Raw genomic sequence first — 17,595 nt, 5'->3', positions numbered from 1 at the left:
ATTGTTTCTAATAAAATACTCTTCAGTTAGGTACTAGACACCACTGTTCAACCTTTGTCAGACCCTTCGTATCATGCAAAGAGGAATCCCTATGTCCACGAACCATTTACACTAAACATACTTGCAGACAATATTAAGGGGATTAATATCTACAAAACACACTATAAAGGTTAACTATGCTACAAACGAGTCGCCCGCTACAAGCTCATAAACTCTACCATAAATACGCATATACCGCGCGTAATCGCCGGAGCGAGCGTACGCAATTTGCGGACATGTGCACGTACAGCAGACTAAATGCACGAGCAGCGGGCATGTGCATGGGGTTAGTATATGGCAACGTGAAGCACGATATTTTTCGACTTTGACATAAGTTAATTTTTTTTTTTATCTATGCTGTTTATGCTCTTTTATCCCATTGAATGTTAATAAATGTATCTCCCTTTTTAAAAATATATGTTGATCTTTGAAATATAATTTCCTTTTGCATAGCGCACCATAGCGATAATAAAATTGTATATAAATACAATCACTGCAGCAGAGCTGAGCTCCACATGTGAATATTGATACTGTACATCTGCACCAAGCCAAATACTACACTATTAGGTGCATTTTCCTCTCTCCTGTTTTATATTTATATTTATAAGTGAGCATGTAAAAATTAAACAGGACAAGTCGTTTGAATGATCATTTTGGCAAGCAATCTACATATTCATCAATTGGTACAGCAATGGATATACCTCAACAAATTAAGAAGATCATGCCTAGATCAAAATTTGATCCTTCAACTCAGAGTCCCTCCATATGAACATTTACTCATTTCTTGGAAGCAGAGTGCCTTAAAATTGTCTAGCCAGGCTAATAATCTTAATAAGGAGGTACTGACATAGACATCCTCCCCACCGATAAAGGCGGTGCGGTGGTGGTATTACATTTGAAGGACTATAGAGCAGAGTGTGATCGACAGTTACTGGACGAGACGACATATGAAATATTACCTGCAGATCCTACAAACCAATTTAGGATTGAACTAGATTCCATACTATGACAGGCCACAAATAGTGGCATTATATCAAGGGAATTATGTAGTGCTCTTACAGTTCAGTTCCCAGTAGTACCGTTATTCTATTTGGTTCCCAAAATTCACAAAAATTCACAAACACCTCCGGTATGCCCTATAGTCTCCGGAAAGGGAACTTTTTATCAAACCATATTCACTTATCTGAAATAATTTCTCAATCCATGTATTAAAAAAATCCCCTCATATTTACAATATACTACATCCATGTTAAATAAATTACAGAATTTGGGTACAGTATCAGAAACAGTAATCAGATCAGTGCTGATGTGACTAGCCTCTACACCTGCATCCCTCATGATGCAGGTGTGGAGGCAGTCACACAATTGATTACTGATAACCCAGCATATGGGGGCCGTCCCATAGAATTTTTTGTGAAATTACTTTGGTTGGAATTGACATGTAATTACTTTATACATGATGGAAGGTTCAACCTTCAGAAAGCAAGATGTGCAATGGGGTCTTCAGTGGCCCCATCATGTGCAAATACCTTTATGTATGCTATTGAACAGAAACTGCTTTGGGTGGATGGAGTGCTGGACCCCAATGTTAGTCTGTATTTGCGATATATAGATGACCTGCTATTGATCTGGTCAGGACCTGTACAAAAACTTAAACATCTGTTAGATAGTCATAACATGTCTAATAGTACAGTCAAAGTGACTTATGAGATTAGTGCTCACACTGTTCACTTTTTGGATGTAAATATCTCAGTGATAGATCACAGATTATGTACATTGCTATTTGTTAAAAGCACAGTCTTTAGGAATGACAGCTTCCATCCGCTTCCTTTATGAAATAACTTGCCACATTCCCAGTTACTGCGAGCCAGACGCATTACGTCAGATCTTGCTGTGTATGTCCGACCTTAGATAGTATGGTTGATAAGTTTTTGGCACGAGGGTACGATAGAAAGACATTAGAACATGCCAAAAAACAAAGTATTGGGTATCCCACGTGATGAGACTTTAAAATATACTGACAATACAACTGGAAACAGTACAAACAATACTATACTGTGGGTTAATGAATACACCGCAAAAAGTCCATTAATCACTTAAAAAGCCCAAAAATGGTGGCCTATGATAAATAGTGATAAGATTTACCATTACTACAAAATTCTAGACTATTACCTAGTTATACTAGCGGTAGAAATTTAAAAGATTGTTTGGTTAAATTGGACATCACTGGATTAGAAAGAAAGAAAAAACAACAACATTTTCTGAGCAGAAAAAATGGCGGCTATAAATGCCTGGAGTGTGTGACTTGTAGAGCACTCTTGGCGGGCAGCACATTTGGACACCCTCATTCTGGCAAAAGGTTCACCATCTGACATGCAGTCACTTGCAGTACAATGTTTGTCATATATATGCTTACCTGCCCATGTGGGTTAGCATATACAGGCAAAACTCAACGCCAATTTAAAGAGTGCATGGCACAACATAGAATGGCAATTAGACATGCATTGGAAACTGGTTATAGTGACCAACCAGTTTCCAGATACTATGCACGAGTCAAACACAGTATAGTAAGTATTCAAGCAATTATAATAGATCATACTGTATTCTATTCAAAATATGAGGTGGTAATCGAGGAAAAATATTACTACAGAAAGAATGTTGGTGGATATATACATTGGATACAATCTCCCCCAGAGGTTTAAATGAAACATCAGGGTGTTACGGTCGACGAGTGTGCAGAACTGGGGAGCCACAGCTTACCTGTCAGTGAGGTGTGGATGCGTCCTTGCTGGCACTGCAGTGGGCGGCGGCTGATGGGAGCGGGTGGCTGGTGATCTTGGACGGAGGTTCGGGAGCAAGGGGTGAAGCAGATGAAATCAATGCGGCTGCAGTGCGGGCGCCTCAATCTTGGTTGAAGACACATGATCAGGGAAGGCCAATCAGAGGCCAGTTTCACTACAATCCTGCTGCAGCCAATCCTGGTAAGGTGCAGGGTATATCTGGGAGCATGCTGGGGCATTCTGATGCCAGTGCAACTCTTCTGTGGCTAGTCTGCATGCTAGCGCTCTGTGCTCCCAGTTTCCAGTGTGCGTGCTCTCGCTCCTGGTTTCTGTTACTATTGCAGTCCCGAAGTCTGGTTCCTACCTAACTCCCAGACTCCTAAACTCGAACGGCTCCCAGTGGTCTATTGCTAACGTCATCCCACTTCAGCCACCTCCGTTACCGCCTCCGTCTGCGCAGGAGTGACTCAACCTCTGATCACACTGTACCGGTTCCTGCACCTACCCTAGAAAAGTCAATCTGGATCTCCAGTATCGTCATCATCTTCTTCTTCATCATCTTTAATGGCTACGTCTTCAATAATATACTTCATGAGAAGGAACTTTATTCAGCCAGCCCGCTTCCATTCCGGAGATATGGCCTCTCAGTCAGAACTTAGCTTAAAAGCATCGGTACCAGTTGACACCTTGGTGCTGACACATAACTTCGTCCAACCCAGAAACTTCTGTCATGGAGAGTCCGCCTCCCGTCCCGAACCCGGTTCAAAATCACCAGTCCCGGCTAGTATACTCCTGACATGGGGCTGCAATGTTTCTTATGATAATCTACAGTATGTTAATATGTATCTGGGCCATAAATGATCGTTACATTTTAAACATATACTTCTACTCTATGTAGCTGTAATTGGCTAGTTGTTTCTGTTATGCACTAAAGTATTGTGTCATGTAATAGCTTTAAATGTAATTTTTAGCTGCCAATCAACACTGATAGTCTGTGCCATTGGACTTGTATTTGTTTGAACTGTTGCCTAACGACTGTGGACAGGATGTGACTCACACTGGGGAGCGCTTTCTGATGACATCACAGATCCCGCAACACTGAGTTCAGATGCGAGGTCCAGGGAACATGCGGGTGGCGTTCTCCAGGTGAGTAACCAGCGGTCGGTAATTAGCATCCTCTGGTGTAGGTATAAATGTTGCGTGTGCACATTATGTACAGTAATTTGTCATGCTGTCCCTGAAGACGGAGTTGTGCTCCAAAACGTAGTATCCAATAAATGACTTTTATTGAACTTGAATCCCAAGTCTGGTGAGTGCCGCTTATCTAATACCTCTCTCTCTCTCTCTCTCTCTCTCTCTCTCTCCCAGACAAATGTTCTTGTCCTGCACCACTAACACTTTCAAGCTGCTACTCTCACAAATTCCCCTGTTAGAAGGACTGAGAAATAGAAATGGAAAGAAATTTGTAAGAGAGCGCTTATACAATCCACACCTTTAGAGATGTATATTTTTAAATAGGGTAGGAAGGGCTGAGAAGGTGCACTAGCGAGGCCAATCCTGGGCTATTTTTTTCAAAACTGGGATTCAGGATTGAAAAACACTCAGGTCTAGGATTCCCAGGATCCCGGGATTGCAGTATGGATCAGTGTAGAGCAAGGAGAGTGGGTGTGGAGGGTGAGTGTAGGGAGCGGCATGGGTGGGTGTAGGGAGCAGTGAGGAAGGGTGGGAGTAGAGCTCAGTTAGGAAGGGTAGATCAGTGAGAGAGGGTGCAGGGAACAGTGAGGAAGGGTGGGAGCAAAGGGGGTCATTCCGAGTTGTACGCTCGTTGCCGATTTTCGCAACGGAGCGATTAATGCGAAAATGCGCATGCGCATGGTACGCAGTGCGCATGCGCTAAGTATTTTAGCTCATAATTTAGTAGATTTACTCACGGCAGAACGAAGATTTTTCATCGTTGAAGTGATCGTAGTGTGATTGACAGGAAGTGGGTGTTTCTGGGCGGAAACTCAGCGTTTTCACGGCGTTTGCGGGAAAACGCAGGCGTGCCTGAGAAAAACGCGGGAGTGGCTGGAGAAACAGGGGAGTGGTTGGCCGAATGCATGGCGTGTTTGTGATGTCAAACCAGGAACGAAACTGTCTGAACTGATCGCTAATCATGAGTAGGTTCGGAGCTACTCAGAAACTGCTAAGAATTATTTATTTGCAATTCTGCTAATCTTTCGTTCGCAATTCTGCTAAGCGAAGATACACTCCCAGAGGGCAGCGGCCTAGCGTGTGCAATGCTGCTAAAATCTGCTAGCGAGCGAACATCTCGGAATCACCCCCAGAGAGCAGTGAGGGAGGTTGCAGGCAACAGTGAGGAAGGGTGGGAGTAGAGAGCAGTGAGGGAATCCGGATTGGAGGCTCCAATCCCAGGATTCAAATCCCAGCATTTTTGGGCTAAAATTCTGGGATCCTGCTAATCCCAGTTCCATGATTGGGCTCTCTAATGTGCACCCTTTGACAAATGAATAAAAAATATATACACATTCTATCAATACTCATGATAAAAATAGCACTCAAATTGATTGCAATGAAGATTCACATAACATTGTAACCTTTCTGTATGACAGCTGTAAAATTTTCCACTTTTGGATTAATAACTACATATGAGATAGATATCTCATGAAAACTAGACACCTACAATATTCCTGTCACCCACTATTTCCCTGTCACCCCTGCCTCCCCAATTACCCACTATCTCACTGTCACCCTTGCCTCCCAAGTCACTCACTATCTCCCTGTCACCCCTGCCTTTCCAGTCACTCACTATCTTACTGTCACCCCTGCCTCCCCAGTCACTCACTATCTCACTGTCATCCCTGCCTTCCCAGTCAACCACTATCTCCCTGTCATCCCTGCCTCCCCAGTCACTTACTATCTCACTGTCACCACTGCCTCACCAGTCATCCACTATCTCACTGTCATCCCTGCCTCCCCAGTCACTCACTATCTCACTGTCACCCACTATCTCCCTGTCATCCCTGCCTCCCCAGTCACTCACTATCTCACTGTAACCTCTGCCTTCCAAGTTACCCATTATCTCCCTGTTACCCACTATCTCCCTGTCATCCCTGCCTCTCCAGTGACTCACTTTCTCCCAGTCACTCACTATCTCCCTATCACCCCTGCCTCCCCAATTACCCACTATCTTCCTGTCAACCACTCTCTCCCTGTCATTCCTGCCTCTCTAGTCACCCACTATCTCCCTATTATCCGCTATCTCCCTGTATCCTTCGGGGTACTATTACGTGGCTACGCGCTTTCCTGTGAGACCTCAACACTTTTTGTGCACTGTCCCTTTATAAAGATTATCCCAACAAGGGGCACCAAAATCTATATTTGCTTACCAAATAAATTAAGCTTGGGCCGGCTGCTATGATATATGCTATGCACTAACCCTGGAGGCTGTAGCCAATGTAGCCTATGGGCATCAATCTCAGCTCATTTAACAGAATGACCTTAAGTATCTTTATATGTAAATTGTAGCTGCACATGCTCAGTCCAATGAGAATACATGGGCAGAATTCCGGTAACCTGAAACACTTTCCTATATATTCCCTCGATATAACAAATGAAAACATTTATTGTTATTGAAATTTGCAGCCATAAGAAGTGACAGATTTCATGGGTAAAATGTTGGGCAGAATTAATACACCCCTAAGTGTAATATAAAACTATCGGAAATACATTTACATGGATATTTTTCTTATTTCTAGATCCCGAAGTCTCAGTGCTCAGAGAACTGTAAGCCAGGGACCAGGAAAGTGCTGCAGTCTGATCTATATTCTTGCTGTTATTACTGTGTCCAGTGCCCTGAGGGGGAAATATCCAACTTGACTGGTATGAGACAGAAATATATATCTTTTATCTTGCAAAGTGACCTGTTTGATTATCCTACATCCATAGGGCATAGCAAGAACTTTGTTGACCTCATATCAACATATTTATAGGGCTTTTACACTCTTCTAGAGAGACAACTCTTTCCACATTAGTTAATTATTTCTTTCCCTATAGAAGTGCTCTATTTCCCATTATACCTTTGTAAGGCACCCGGTTCATATTATTATATATTATAATGCCCCAATTTGACACATTGTACTGCTGCCATTACACATGCCACACAGTGCCCCCAGTTCACATTATGCCACACAGTGCTTAGTGGGAAATTCCTGGAACCTTTAAGACAACTCTGTGATCTGGCTGCAGTTGAGTCAGCATCCAGAGGTGGAGCTTCTATGTCTCTGGGGCCCATAGCAATGACACCCCCTGCACCTACTATAGCTATGAACATAGATCTATCTATTGTATATACCAACTGAAAATAAATGGTCCAGCCTTTATGTTTAATGATCTGTTCTATAAAATAATTCTGGCCAGGTCACTCTCAGAATCAGAGAATCAGCCTTTGGCCTTTAATCCTAGTATGGTAGTAGATAAATTGTGTAGCTCCCCAATTTCCCATTAACTATAACTAGGCTGTACTAGCCAGGGCTGGTAGGACAATAGAGTAGAGATCCACAGAGTCACAGTGTTCTGTAACATGACTCCAACAACAGCAGTGCTATGACAGTTGTCAACTAGCCTGGGTTCCCTAGTATGGTCTGAAATACTTGTCCTACTGCAAGGTATAACCAGCTCTAGTGCCAGTAGCATTAGTTCTCATCCTATAACCAGTGGTGCAAGTAGAAAAAATCTCTTAGTGGTACTCTGTGCACAATGGAAGTGCCCACATGCCATATGAGGCATGGCCAATAAAAATGGAGGTGTGATTCACATATGACCCCAATACTGCAGTGCCAGATACACATATGCCCTCAATCATGCCAGATAGATACATACATAGACCCCCAATAGCACAAGCTACATATATGCCTTTAGTAATGCAGTGCCAGATACACATATGCACCCACAGCTCCAGATATGTCCCACAGTGCCAGATAAAAATATGTCCCCACAGTGCCAGATATGCCCCCAAAGTGTCAGATACACATATGCCCCCACAGTGCCAGAAACACATATGCCCTCACAGTACCAGATACACATATGCCCCCACAGTGCCAGATACACATATGCCCCCACAATGCCAGATACACATATGCCCCCACAGTGCAAGATACACAGTGCCAGATATGCCCCCACAGTGCCAGATACACATATGCCCCCACAGTGCCAGATACACATATGCCCCCACAGTGCCAGATACACATATGCCCCCACAGTACCAGATACACATATTCCCCACAGTGCCAGATACACATATGCCCCCACAATGCCAGATACACATATGCCCCCACAGTGACAGATACACATATGCCCCCACAGTGTCAGATACACATATGCCCCCACAGTGCCAGATACACATATGCCCTCACAGTACCAGATACACATATGCCCCCACAGTGCCAGATACACATATGCCCCCACAATGCCAGATACACATATGCCCCCACAGTGACAGATATGCACACACTGTCCTAGAAATATTTATATACAGTAAATGGATGTTTTTTTCTCTGTTTTTTCTGTTTATTTTTAATTTGCAACATACTGTATTTTGTACTGTAGCGGAGTCAATTTATACCTTGTAGACCAAATGCAAGGTACAATCTGTATGACTTTTCAGCAAAACAAGATTCATTTCATATTACAGTGTGGTTGGTTCTGATTATCACATGTCACTGTTACTCAAATTGTATGCATTTTGTCTTGTTAATTTGATCATTGCAGGTCAAAGATTAAATTGGTACCTGTAAGCCCTGGCTTTGTTTATACAGGAGAGGCATAATTAGACATTTACAGCCACTTATAAAAGTTTTGGTTGTCTCTCTCTCTCTCTCTCTCTCTAGAGAGAGAGAGAGAGAGAGGAGCACTGCTGTCTCCACGCCTATACCATGTCCATAGTTGTACTGCACTTTTTGCTCATGGGTATTATCAGAATAACTTCCCCTACCAGAATCCTCCAACCATAACTACCGGAATCCTCCAACCTAAATGCCTGAGAGCATCTGATAACACCAGCGGTCATCCTGCTGGTAGGCATGATGGTGCCAAGCCGGCTGCCAAAGTAGCTGCTGTTCTGGAATCAGGTGCTGGAATGATGGAGGCAGTGGGGTGGGTAAAATAGCTTTCCGACAGCTGTGCTACAGCACCACACTGGTACGTTGCATCCCCAACATCAGAATGACCGTCCTTAGCCCCTGAATAGATCACAGGAGAGGGGCAGGAGAGGAGAGGCGCAAGCTGCACCCTCCTCTCCCAGACACAGTGGCTGCAAGGTGGTGGCATGGTGGTACTGCGTACCGGCTGCCAATTTCTTATGTGGTACAGAGTACCGCCCCGTACCACCATACTTGCAGCACTGCCTGTAACCATGTAGAAGTGAGTACTAGGTAATAGTGTAAAAATTAGAAAAAGTGAATTTTTTCTTAGTACACTACAGATACCAGCATGGGCCAGTGTCCAAAATGACTGCTAGAGTATGCTGGATCTTTTAGAACCATACCCTGGCACATGTATCAACCGGCACCTGCAGTACACTAAGGGAAAAGTGAATATATGTGGATAAGTGGATAGTGGGAACAATGGCATTTTGCAGGCCAATAATCCGGGGGGGGGGGTTATCCTCCCAATACAGGCAAGGAATAGCTGTTCTGGTAAAATGGAATCAACATGGAGTTTGGTAGTGGGGACTGAGATCCTCAATTAACCATCTAAACCCACATGTATTGATAGCCTGTTTGCCATACTACCCCCTATTCCCTCATAACATTTTTTAGTCAATCAAACAATGCAATGAAATGAACTTACTAATCAATCAATCAATCAATCAATCAAACAGTCAGTCCTTCCTTCCTTACCTGTCTTCCACATGCCCCGCCTCCATTTCCCTGTACTGCCCTCAGGCCTCTGATCTAGTTCTTGATTAATGAAAACATTCTTGGTTTCACTTTTGTATGGGGTTGCATAGTTTATAAAATGCCAATCCTGTCTGCCACTGCAGTGCCACTCTGTTTTCCACATGTGCTGTGTTTCAAGTTGAACTGCCACGTGTCTGTGCCGCCCACTGCTTTTGCTTAGCTTCATAAGACAGCTAGCTCAGTGCAGCATTTTGGCCGAAAGTAGATGAAAACAATATTGTGAGCTGTGAGGTGGTCAAAATTTACTGGAAATGACTGGAAATTAATGATATTGAGGTTACAAATACTGTAGGAACAAGAACAGGGACAAATAACATGATTTTAGCAGTTTGTAGCATTTGTTGAAAAAATACACATACAAAACCAACACATATGAGGGTGGTTTTGTCAAGTAAGAACCAAAACACAAAATATAGATCTAAAATCAAAACAAAGGAGCCGGCATGCATTTCTAATTTAAAGGAGGGCACATGGGCATTTAGAGCCTCTCATGAAATATCTCAAATTGTGCTTGGCGTCAATTTTTAGAGATGTGTATCTTTCTTACAGAGACATATTCCTGTAGCTTGTTGTGGAGATGTAATTAATTGCGATTTAGCTTTATATCATCTAATATGTATAATTTGTAGGGATGAGCGGGTTCGTCCCCTGAACTTCACAATCCGAGCCGGGATCAGAGTCCTTCTCAGGACTTCCCACCAGACTCAGAGGCAAATTGTCATATTTCCGCCGTTCGGATTCTCGTGGATTTTGGATTCCATATAAGGAGCTGCATGTTGCTGCCATTTTCACTCTGGGCTTGGAGAGTGAGGGAGACCAACCTCTGTCTGCAGGTGGTAGTGTACAGGTGTGCTACTGTCCTGTGCTTTTCTGGGGTGGTGTACTTTGCTTGTATACTGTGCTGTTAGATGTGGTGCTGTCCTGTGCTGTACAGGAGGAGTGCTGTTCTGGGATGGTGTCCTGTTCTGTTAGGAGTGCTGGTGTCCTGTGCTGTACAGGGTTATTGAACTGTGCTGTCAGGGGTTCTTCTGTCCTGAGCTGTACAAGGGTTCTGTTCAGGGTGTCCTGTGCTGTCTGGGGTGCTGTACAGGGGTGCTGCAGTCCTGTGATGTACAGGGGCACTGTTCTGTGTGCAGTAAAAATAAAGAGGTACTGTTCTGTGTGCTATAAAAATACAGTGGTGCTGTAAAAATAAAGGAATGCTGTGGCCCTGTCCAGTATGCTGTAACAAAACAGGGGTGCTGTAAAAATAAAGAAACACTGTGGCCCTGTCTTGTATGCTGTAAAAATACAGGGATTCTTTAAAAATAAAGGAACACTATGGCTTTGTCTTGTATGCTTTAAAAATACAGGGGTGCTGTAAAAATAAAGGAACACTGTGTCCCTGTCCTGCATGCTGTAAAAATACAGGGGTGCTGTAAAAATAATGGAATGCTGTGGCCCTCTCCTGTATGCTGTAAAAATACAGGGGTGCTGTAAAAACAAAAGGAATGCTGTGGTACTGTCCTTTATACTGTAAAAATACAGGAGTGCTGTAAAAACAGAAGGAATGCTTTGGTACTGTCCTTTATGCTGTTAAAATACAGGGGTGCTGTAAAAATGAAAGAACGCTGTGGCCCTGTCGGGTGCTGTAAAAATAAAGAAACACTGTGGCCTTGTCCTTTATGCAGTAAAAATACAGGGGTGCTGTAAAATTAAAGGAATGTTGTGGCCCTGTCCTGTATGCTGTAAAAATAGAGGGGTGCTGTAAAAATGTAGGGGCACTGTTGTGCTTGCTGTAAAAATAAAATGGCACTGTTCTGTGTGCTGTAATAATAAAGGGGTGCTGTCCTGTGAAATGGAGAACAAAGATTTGGAGGAAATAATAGTGAAAGATCAGGAACCACTTCCTAGTACTAGTGCTAAAGCTGCTGCCACCAGTCATGACATTGACAATGCAATTCCATCAAAATTGTCTGCTAAGGACGATGCACAATGTCATAGAGGGCATATAAAATCCAAGAAGCAATAATTAATAACCACAATAAAAGAAATTATCTGATGAGAAATGTAAAATTGGCAATATGCCCTTCACGACACGAAGTGGCAAGGAAAGGCTAAGGCCTTAGCCTATGTTCATGACTGGTGGTTCAGTTTCTCATGAAGATGGAAGCCCTCCTCCCTCTCGGAAAATAAAAAAACAAAGCTTGTTAAAGCTCAGGAAACAATTGTACGTTCAGAGATATCACAAATCTCCAAGGAGAGTCCAAGTGTGTCTGTGTTTGTGATGTCTAGGCCTGACCTTCCCAAGACTGTATGGGAAGAAGAGGCTCCTACCACCATTTGCACACCCTCTGCAAGTGCTGGGATGAGCACCGCCAGTCCAGTTGCTGATTTTGAGATTGAGGATGTCACTGTAGAAGTACACTAGGATGAGGAGGATATAGGTGTAGTTGGTGCTGAGGAGCAAGTTGAAGATGAGGATTCTGATGGTGATGTGGTTTGTTTGAAAAAGGCACCAGTGGAGACAGTTGTTGGCCATGGGATGAAAAGGCCCATTGTCATGCCTGGGTAAAATACAAAAAAATCCACCTCTTCGGTGTGGAATTTTTTTCTCTTGGAGGATGAGTATATAAATGCTGAAGGGGGTGAGGAATCGGAGGATGAGGATGACATCTTGCCTCTGTAGTGCCAGCTTGCACAAGGAGAGATTAATTGCTTCTTTTTTTGGTGGGGGCCCAAACAAACCAATAATTTCAGCCAATGTCATATGGCAGACCCTGTCACTGAAATGATTGGTTTGTTAAAGTGTGCATGTCCTGTTTATAAAACATAAGGGTGGGTGGGAGTGCCCAAGAACAATTCAATTTTGGATGTCTTTTCTTTGTGTGCCACATCATTCCAGGGGTGCTGCCTTATATGGGGTGCTGCCCCCCTGCCCTCTCAGACCCGGGATGCTGCTTTACTGCCATTTAAGTCCGGGGGTGCTGTTGCCTGTTTGCTGTGCTGTGTAATACCCCAGGGGTGCTGCTTATGCTGTATAAGTCCAGGGGTGTTGCCTATCTGTTGTGTAAATCCAGGGGTGCTGCCTATCTGCTGTATAAATCCATAGGCGCTACCGTATAATTCCAAGGGTGCTGCTGTACTTGATCCTAGGCTTAAAATAAATCCTAGAGCGGAATATGAAATAAGCATCAACAAACCAACCAGATTAGTGAAAACATATAGCCGCAAAGGTGGAAATGGAAATTCCAAGTTTGACAAAGTGTTTTTCAATAAAGTGGATAGAGACCACATTTGTGGCCAAAATCAGTCAGATTAAGAAGAGACAGAATCATAATCCAGCGGAATATGACATGCCATCATCTAGTACTTCATTTTCTCTGGCAACTGCCAGAGAAAACTAGATCTTCAAAACATACCTATGTCTATATGTCTGCTATATAATTCCAGGGGTGCCCTGTCTGAACCTGCTCATCTCTAGTAGATATATCTTCTAGTGTGCTCTGTGTACCCAGCATTAGAGAGAGGCTCTTCTCAGTTATTTCATGTAAGGGACTCAAATAAATGGCTCCAATTAGTCAACCTTAATTTTGATTTATTAATGTTCCACATTTTGGGATTATTTACAAGATGTGCATTTGTTGCATTTGTTGCACAGGGTTATTTTCCTTTATTTTGTAAATGTGTTCTCCTTAATAATTTTACAATGTAAGGGCTGCGTAGGGTTATCGCAAGACCTTGCAGTATTAGAAGAACATAGTTTCAGTGATTTTGCATTGCATCAGATTTCAATTGCACTGCAGCACTAGATGGGCCAAGGGCTCCTGTGAGGTACAGTTACTGAATATGGTCCCAGTATGGAGTGTCATGGTGGTTTACAGCCAGGAAGATGTCTGGTTTGCCAGGCTGTGGCATGCTGGTGGCACAGAGGTCAGCATTGCTTCCTCCCACAGTCCTGCTTGTAATATGAAATGAGTTTTGACTAGTTTGGTAAGAAACACTAAGGCAGGGGCTCAATGACAAAAAAATCACTGCACAGTCCTGCTTAGTACTGTACCGAACCAACCCGAACTCAACTTGTCTAATCCAGGGATGTTGTGGGGGCTCACTAAGGGCTGCTAAAACATCTAAGGGGCTGCTTTATTAAAAAATAAAGTATGAATAAAATAAACAAGACACACAGGTATGCTAACATGCATGTAACTGGGACACACAGACATGCTCACATGTGTGTAACTGGGAGCTGTGAAAAATTAAAATAAGGCATCTGCCACAAAATATGTAAATAAAAATACAATTATAAAATGGAAAAAAAGAAACCCACAAGATTTTCACAAAATAAGTCTCCAGACTCCGTGGAGGGGAAAATATCCAATCTTGATCCTGTGGTATAAAAAAGTTTATTTGCATTCCAGCATTAAATCCGAGATTGTAATACCTGAAAATGGAGAAGGGGTAAAAATTTAGAGGCTTTGACGTATAGTTTTTCAGTTTTTCCAGTACTGTGATAATTATACATTTGTTTGGTTAAAGTCCTTTCTGTTCCTCACCAAGATAGGAGTGGAGGTGAAAGCCTGTGTGTTGTTCCTGAGTGCGTGTGCCTCTCTAATTTGTAATCACCTTCTTGACAGTGTCCTCTTCCTCTTGCCTCTTTTCATGTGAAAAGTCATCAAATATGGAGGTGGTATGTTTGTAGCTAGCTATGATTCAGAAGAACTTGGCAAGCTTTTTCCAGGGGGGCCACCTGTCACTGAAATGATGGGTTTATTAAACTGTGCATGTCCTGTTTAAACAACATAAGTGTGGGTGGGAGAGCCCAAGAACAACTCCATCTTGCACCTCTTTTTTTTCTTTGCATTATGTGCTCTAGTTTTTAAAACTGCCATCCTGTCTGCCACTGCAATGCCACTCCTAGATTGGTTAGGTGTTTTTGCCGCCACTTGTGTCACTTAGCTTAGTCATCCAGCTACCTTGGTGCAACCTTTTGGCCTAAAAACAATATTGTGAGGTGTGAGGTGTTCAGAATAGACAAAAAAAAAGATTGGAAAGGAAGGTTATTGAGGTTAATAATACTGTAGAATCAAAAATACCCCCAAATTCTTTGATTTTGGCCCTCATTCCGAGTTGTTAGCTCGCTAGCTGCTTTTAGCAGCATTGTACACGCTAGGCCGCCGCCCTCTGGGAGTGTATGTAGAATAGCGAACAAAAGATTAGCAGAACTGCTACTAAATAATTCTTGCAGTTTCTGAGTAGCTCCAGACCTACTCCTAGATTGCGATCAGCTCGGTCCATTTAGTTCCTGGTTTGACGTCACAAACACGCCCTGCGTTCGGCCAGCCACTCCCCCCGTTTCCCCAGCCACTCCTGCGTTTTTACTTGGCACGCCTGCGTTTTTTAGCACACTCCCTGAAAACGCCATGTTGCCGCCCAGAAACACCCACTTCCTGTCAATCACACTACGATCACTCGAACGTTGAAAAAACGTCGCTCGAGCTTGTGTAAATCTCCAAAGTTTTGTTAATTAACTAAGCGCATGCGCGCTGCGTACCATGCGCATGCGAATTTTCTACCTAATTGCTCCGTTGCGAAAAACGGCAACGAGCAAACAACTCGGAATGACCACCTTTACCTGTTATGTTTTTTTTTTTTAAATCCAGATCCAAAACCAAAACCCGAAAGGGTGGTTTTGGCAAAATTAATCCAGATCCAAAACACGAACAGAGATCCAGATAAAAAACCAAAACACAAAAAAGTGTCCGGTGCACATCTCTAATTATTTGGTTTATGAATTGTGCTATGTGTATGAATTGTTTATAGTAAATTATTAATTCATGACTGAGGGCCTGATTCAGACCTGGACGCAGCTGCTTACAGAAGCTGCATCCAGGTGGTCTGTGCCCCGTGGGTTGTGCATGTACGTGGGCACACACATTGTGGCAGTATCCAGGAAGAATGTAGCTGCAGTGTGATTGACAGCGGCGGCCATTAGGACGGGGGGGGCATTTTGCGGCATTGGAGGAATGGGGCTTCCTGAGTGGGGGCGAGCCATGACCGTTTACAGGGCAGCTGCATGATGTAACACCAAGCCGCTTCGGAAAAAATTGCTGCCGTCCACCTGACAGCTTTTAGTAATCTCAGTATAAGAATGGAGGGTCCCAGTTTCTGTGTTCTACATGCAAAATCAGCGAGTACTTCACCATAAGGTATTGTTATTCTGGTATCAATGCTGTCCTGATTAGTGTGATGTGCTAATCTGTTATTGATTTGTTTTGTTAGACAGTGAAAATTGCCTGAAGTGTGCTGACCATGAGTGGCCCAATGAGAAGAAGACTCGGTGTGTTCCCAAAGTGCTGGAATTTCTGTCCTACACAATTGACACAATCATTGTTATTATCCTGATAGCATCTTTTTTGCTTTGTTTTTTAACATTTCTGATTATAATTATATTTATTTTGTACCGAGACACTCCTCTGGTGAAAGCCAATAACAAGAACCTGAGCTTCCTTCTCCTAGTCTCCATCATGCTGAGCATTCTCTCTGTGTTCCTGTTCCTCGGACATCCTGTAGATGCCACCTGCATGTTGCGTCAGATCTCTTTTGGAATCCTTTTTTCAGTAGCCATCTCTTGCGTCCTAGGCAAAACTATCATGGTTTATATTGCTTTTAAAGCCTTCAAACCTGGAAGTCCATGGAAAAGCTGGATCAGCACCAAGCTGTCTAATTGTGTAGTGTTGATGTGCTCATCCATCCAAGTGGTAATCTGTATGAGTTGGGTGACTGTCTCTCCACCTTTCCAGGAGCTGGACACTCATTCTTATCAGGGAAAGATCATTGTTCAGTGTAATGAAGGTTCTCTTATTGGGTTTTATTCTGTCCTGGGTTATCTGGGAATCCTGGCAGCCATTAGCTTTATTACAGCATTCTTGGCCAGGACATTACCGGACAGTTTTAATGAGGCCAAATACATCACCTTTAGCATGCTGGTGTTCTGCAGTGTCTGGATCACCATGATCCCGGCCTATCTCAGCTCCAAAGGGAAATACATGGTGGCTGTTGAGATCTTTGCAATACTAGCTTCATGTGCTGGACTTTTAGGTTGTATATATTTCCCAAAATGTTACATTATCCTATGGAGACCAGAACTAAACACAAGAAAACATATACTTGAGAAAGGAAATGATCATATGTGTTACTCATGAATGATAAACAAATATGTTGTTGTTGTTATTATTATTATTATTATTATTATTATGTTCTACAAGGGTTCCAATGCACCATATATCAGAATAAACATACAATATACATAGGGAACAAGTAATTTAGACAAACATAAAAAAAACCTAAACATCATGTTTACTCAGGCACATTGTAGGTGGTAGATGTAAGGATCAATCACGTTATCTGATCCCAACATATGGTATTTTCAAATTGTCTGTCAATTGCAATTCTGTAATTGAACTGAGCCAGGAAATATTTGTTGGTTCCCACTCTGCCAGATAACACAAGAATGTGTGTACTCTTCACAGCAGGGGCTATGTATGTGCTCTGGTGCCTATTGCTTTGTCCACAGACTGTGAGGCTACACAGGTGACAAAAATCTTTATTCAAATGCATACTCTTATAAACCTTATCCAGTTTTATGACCAGTGATGCCACCTGGGTTTAAGACATCTGAGGGACATTTTATCAGATGAATCTCCTCTCTTACAAATTCATAAAACTGCCCACAGGATTGGTAAGACAAAGGTTCCTAGCTGCCCTGCAGTTAGTGAAGGAATCCTGCTTGTTGACAGTGCAATGCTGTGCTGTAAGAACAAAAGGGCTATGTGCCTCAT

The 17,595-nt window shown here is 42.9% G+C and overlaps 1 protein-coding gene across 1 annotated transcript; it reads left to right on the top strand.

Annotated features, from left to right (window-relative positions):
• Positions 1–1,716: 1,716 nt before the first annotated feature.
• Positions 1,717–16,959, top strand: LOC134910770 (vomeronasal type-2 receptor 26-like). The gene is made up of 3 exons (XM_063919153.1): positions 1,717–1,779; positions 6,578–6,701; positions 16,037–16,959. The coding sequence occupies exons 1-3, from the start codon at positions 1,717–1,719 to the stop codon at positions 16,957–16,959; spliced, it is 1,110 nt and encodes a 369-aa protein (XP_063775223.1).
• Positions 16,960–17,595: the final 636 nt, after the last annotated feature.

Source organism: Pseudophryne corroboree, chromosome 4, assembly GCF_028390025.1.
Source record: "Pseudophryne corroboree isolate aPseCor3 chromosome 4, aPseCor3.hap2, whole genome shotgun sequence".
NCBI lineage: Eukaryota > Metazoa > Chordata > Amphibia > Anura > Myobatrachidae > Pseudophryne > Pseudophryne corroboree.
The sequence above is the reverse complement of the archived record's forward strand: the minus strand, read 5'-3'. Positions and strand labels throughout refer to the sequence as shown.

Coding starts and splice junctions, on each gene's coding strand:
- LOC134910770 (XM_063919153.1), top strand. CDS start 1,717: ATGTCTAATAGTACAGTCAAAGTGACTTATGAGATTAGTGCTCACACT. Junction 1,780..6,577: donor ACACTGTTCACTTTTTGGAT/GTAAATATCTCA, acceptor TCTTATTTCTAG/ATCCCGAAGTCTCAGTGCTC. Junction 6,702..16,036: donor GGAAATATCCAACTTGACTG/GTATGAGACAGA, acceptor TTGTTTTGTTAG/ACAGTGAAAATTGCCTGAAG.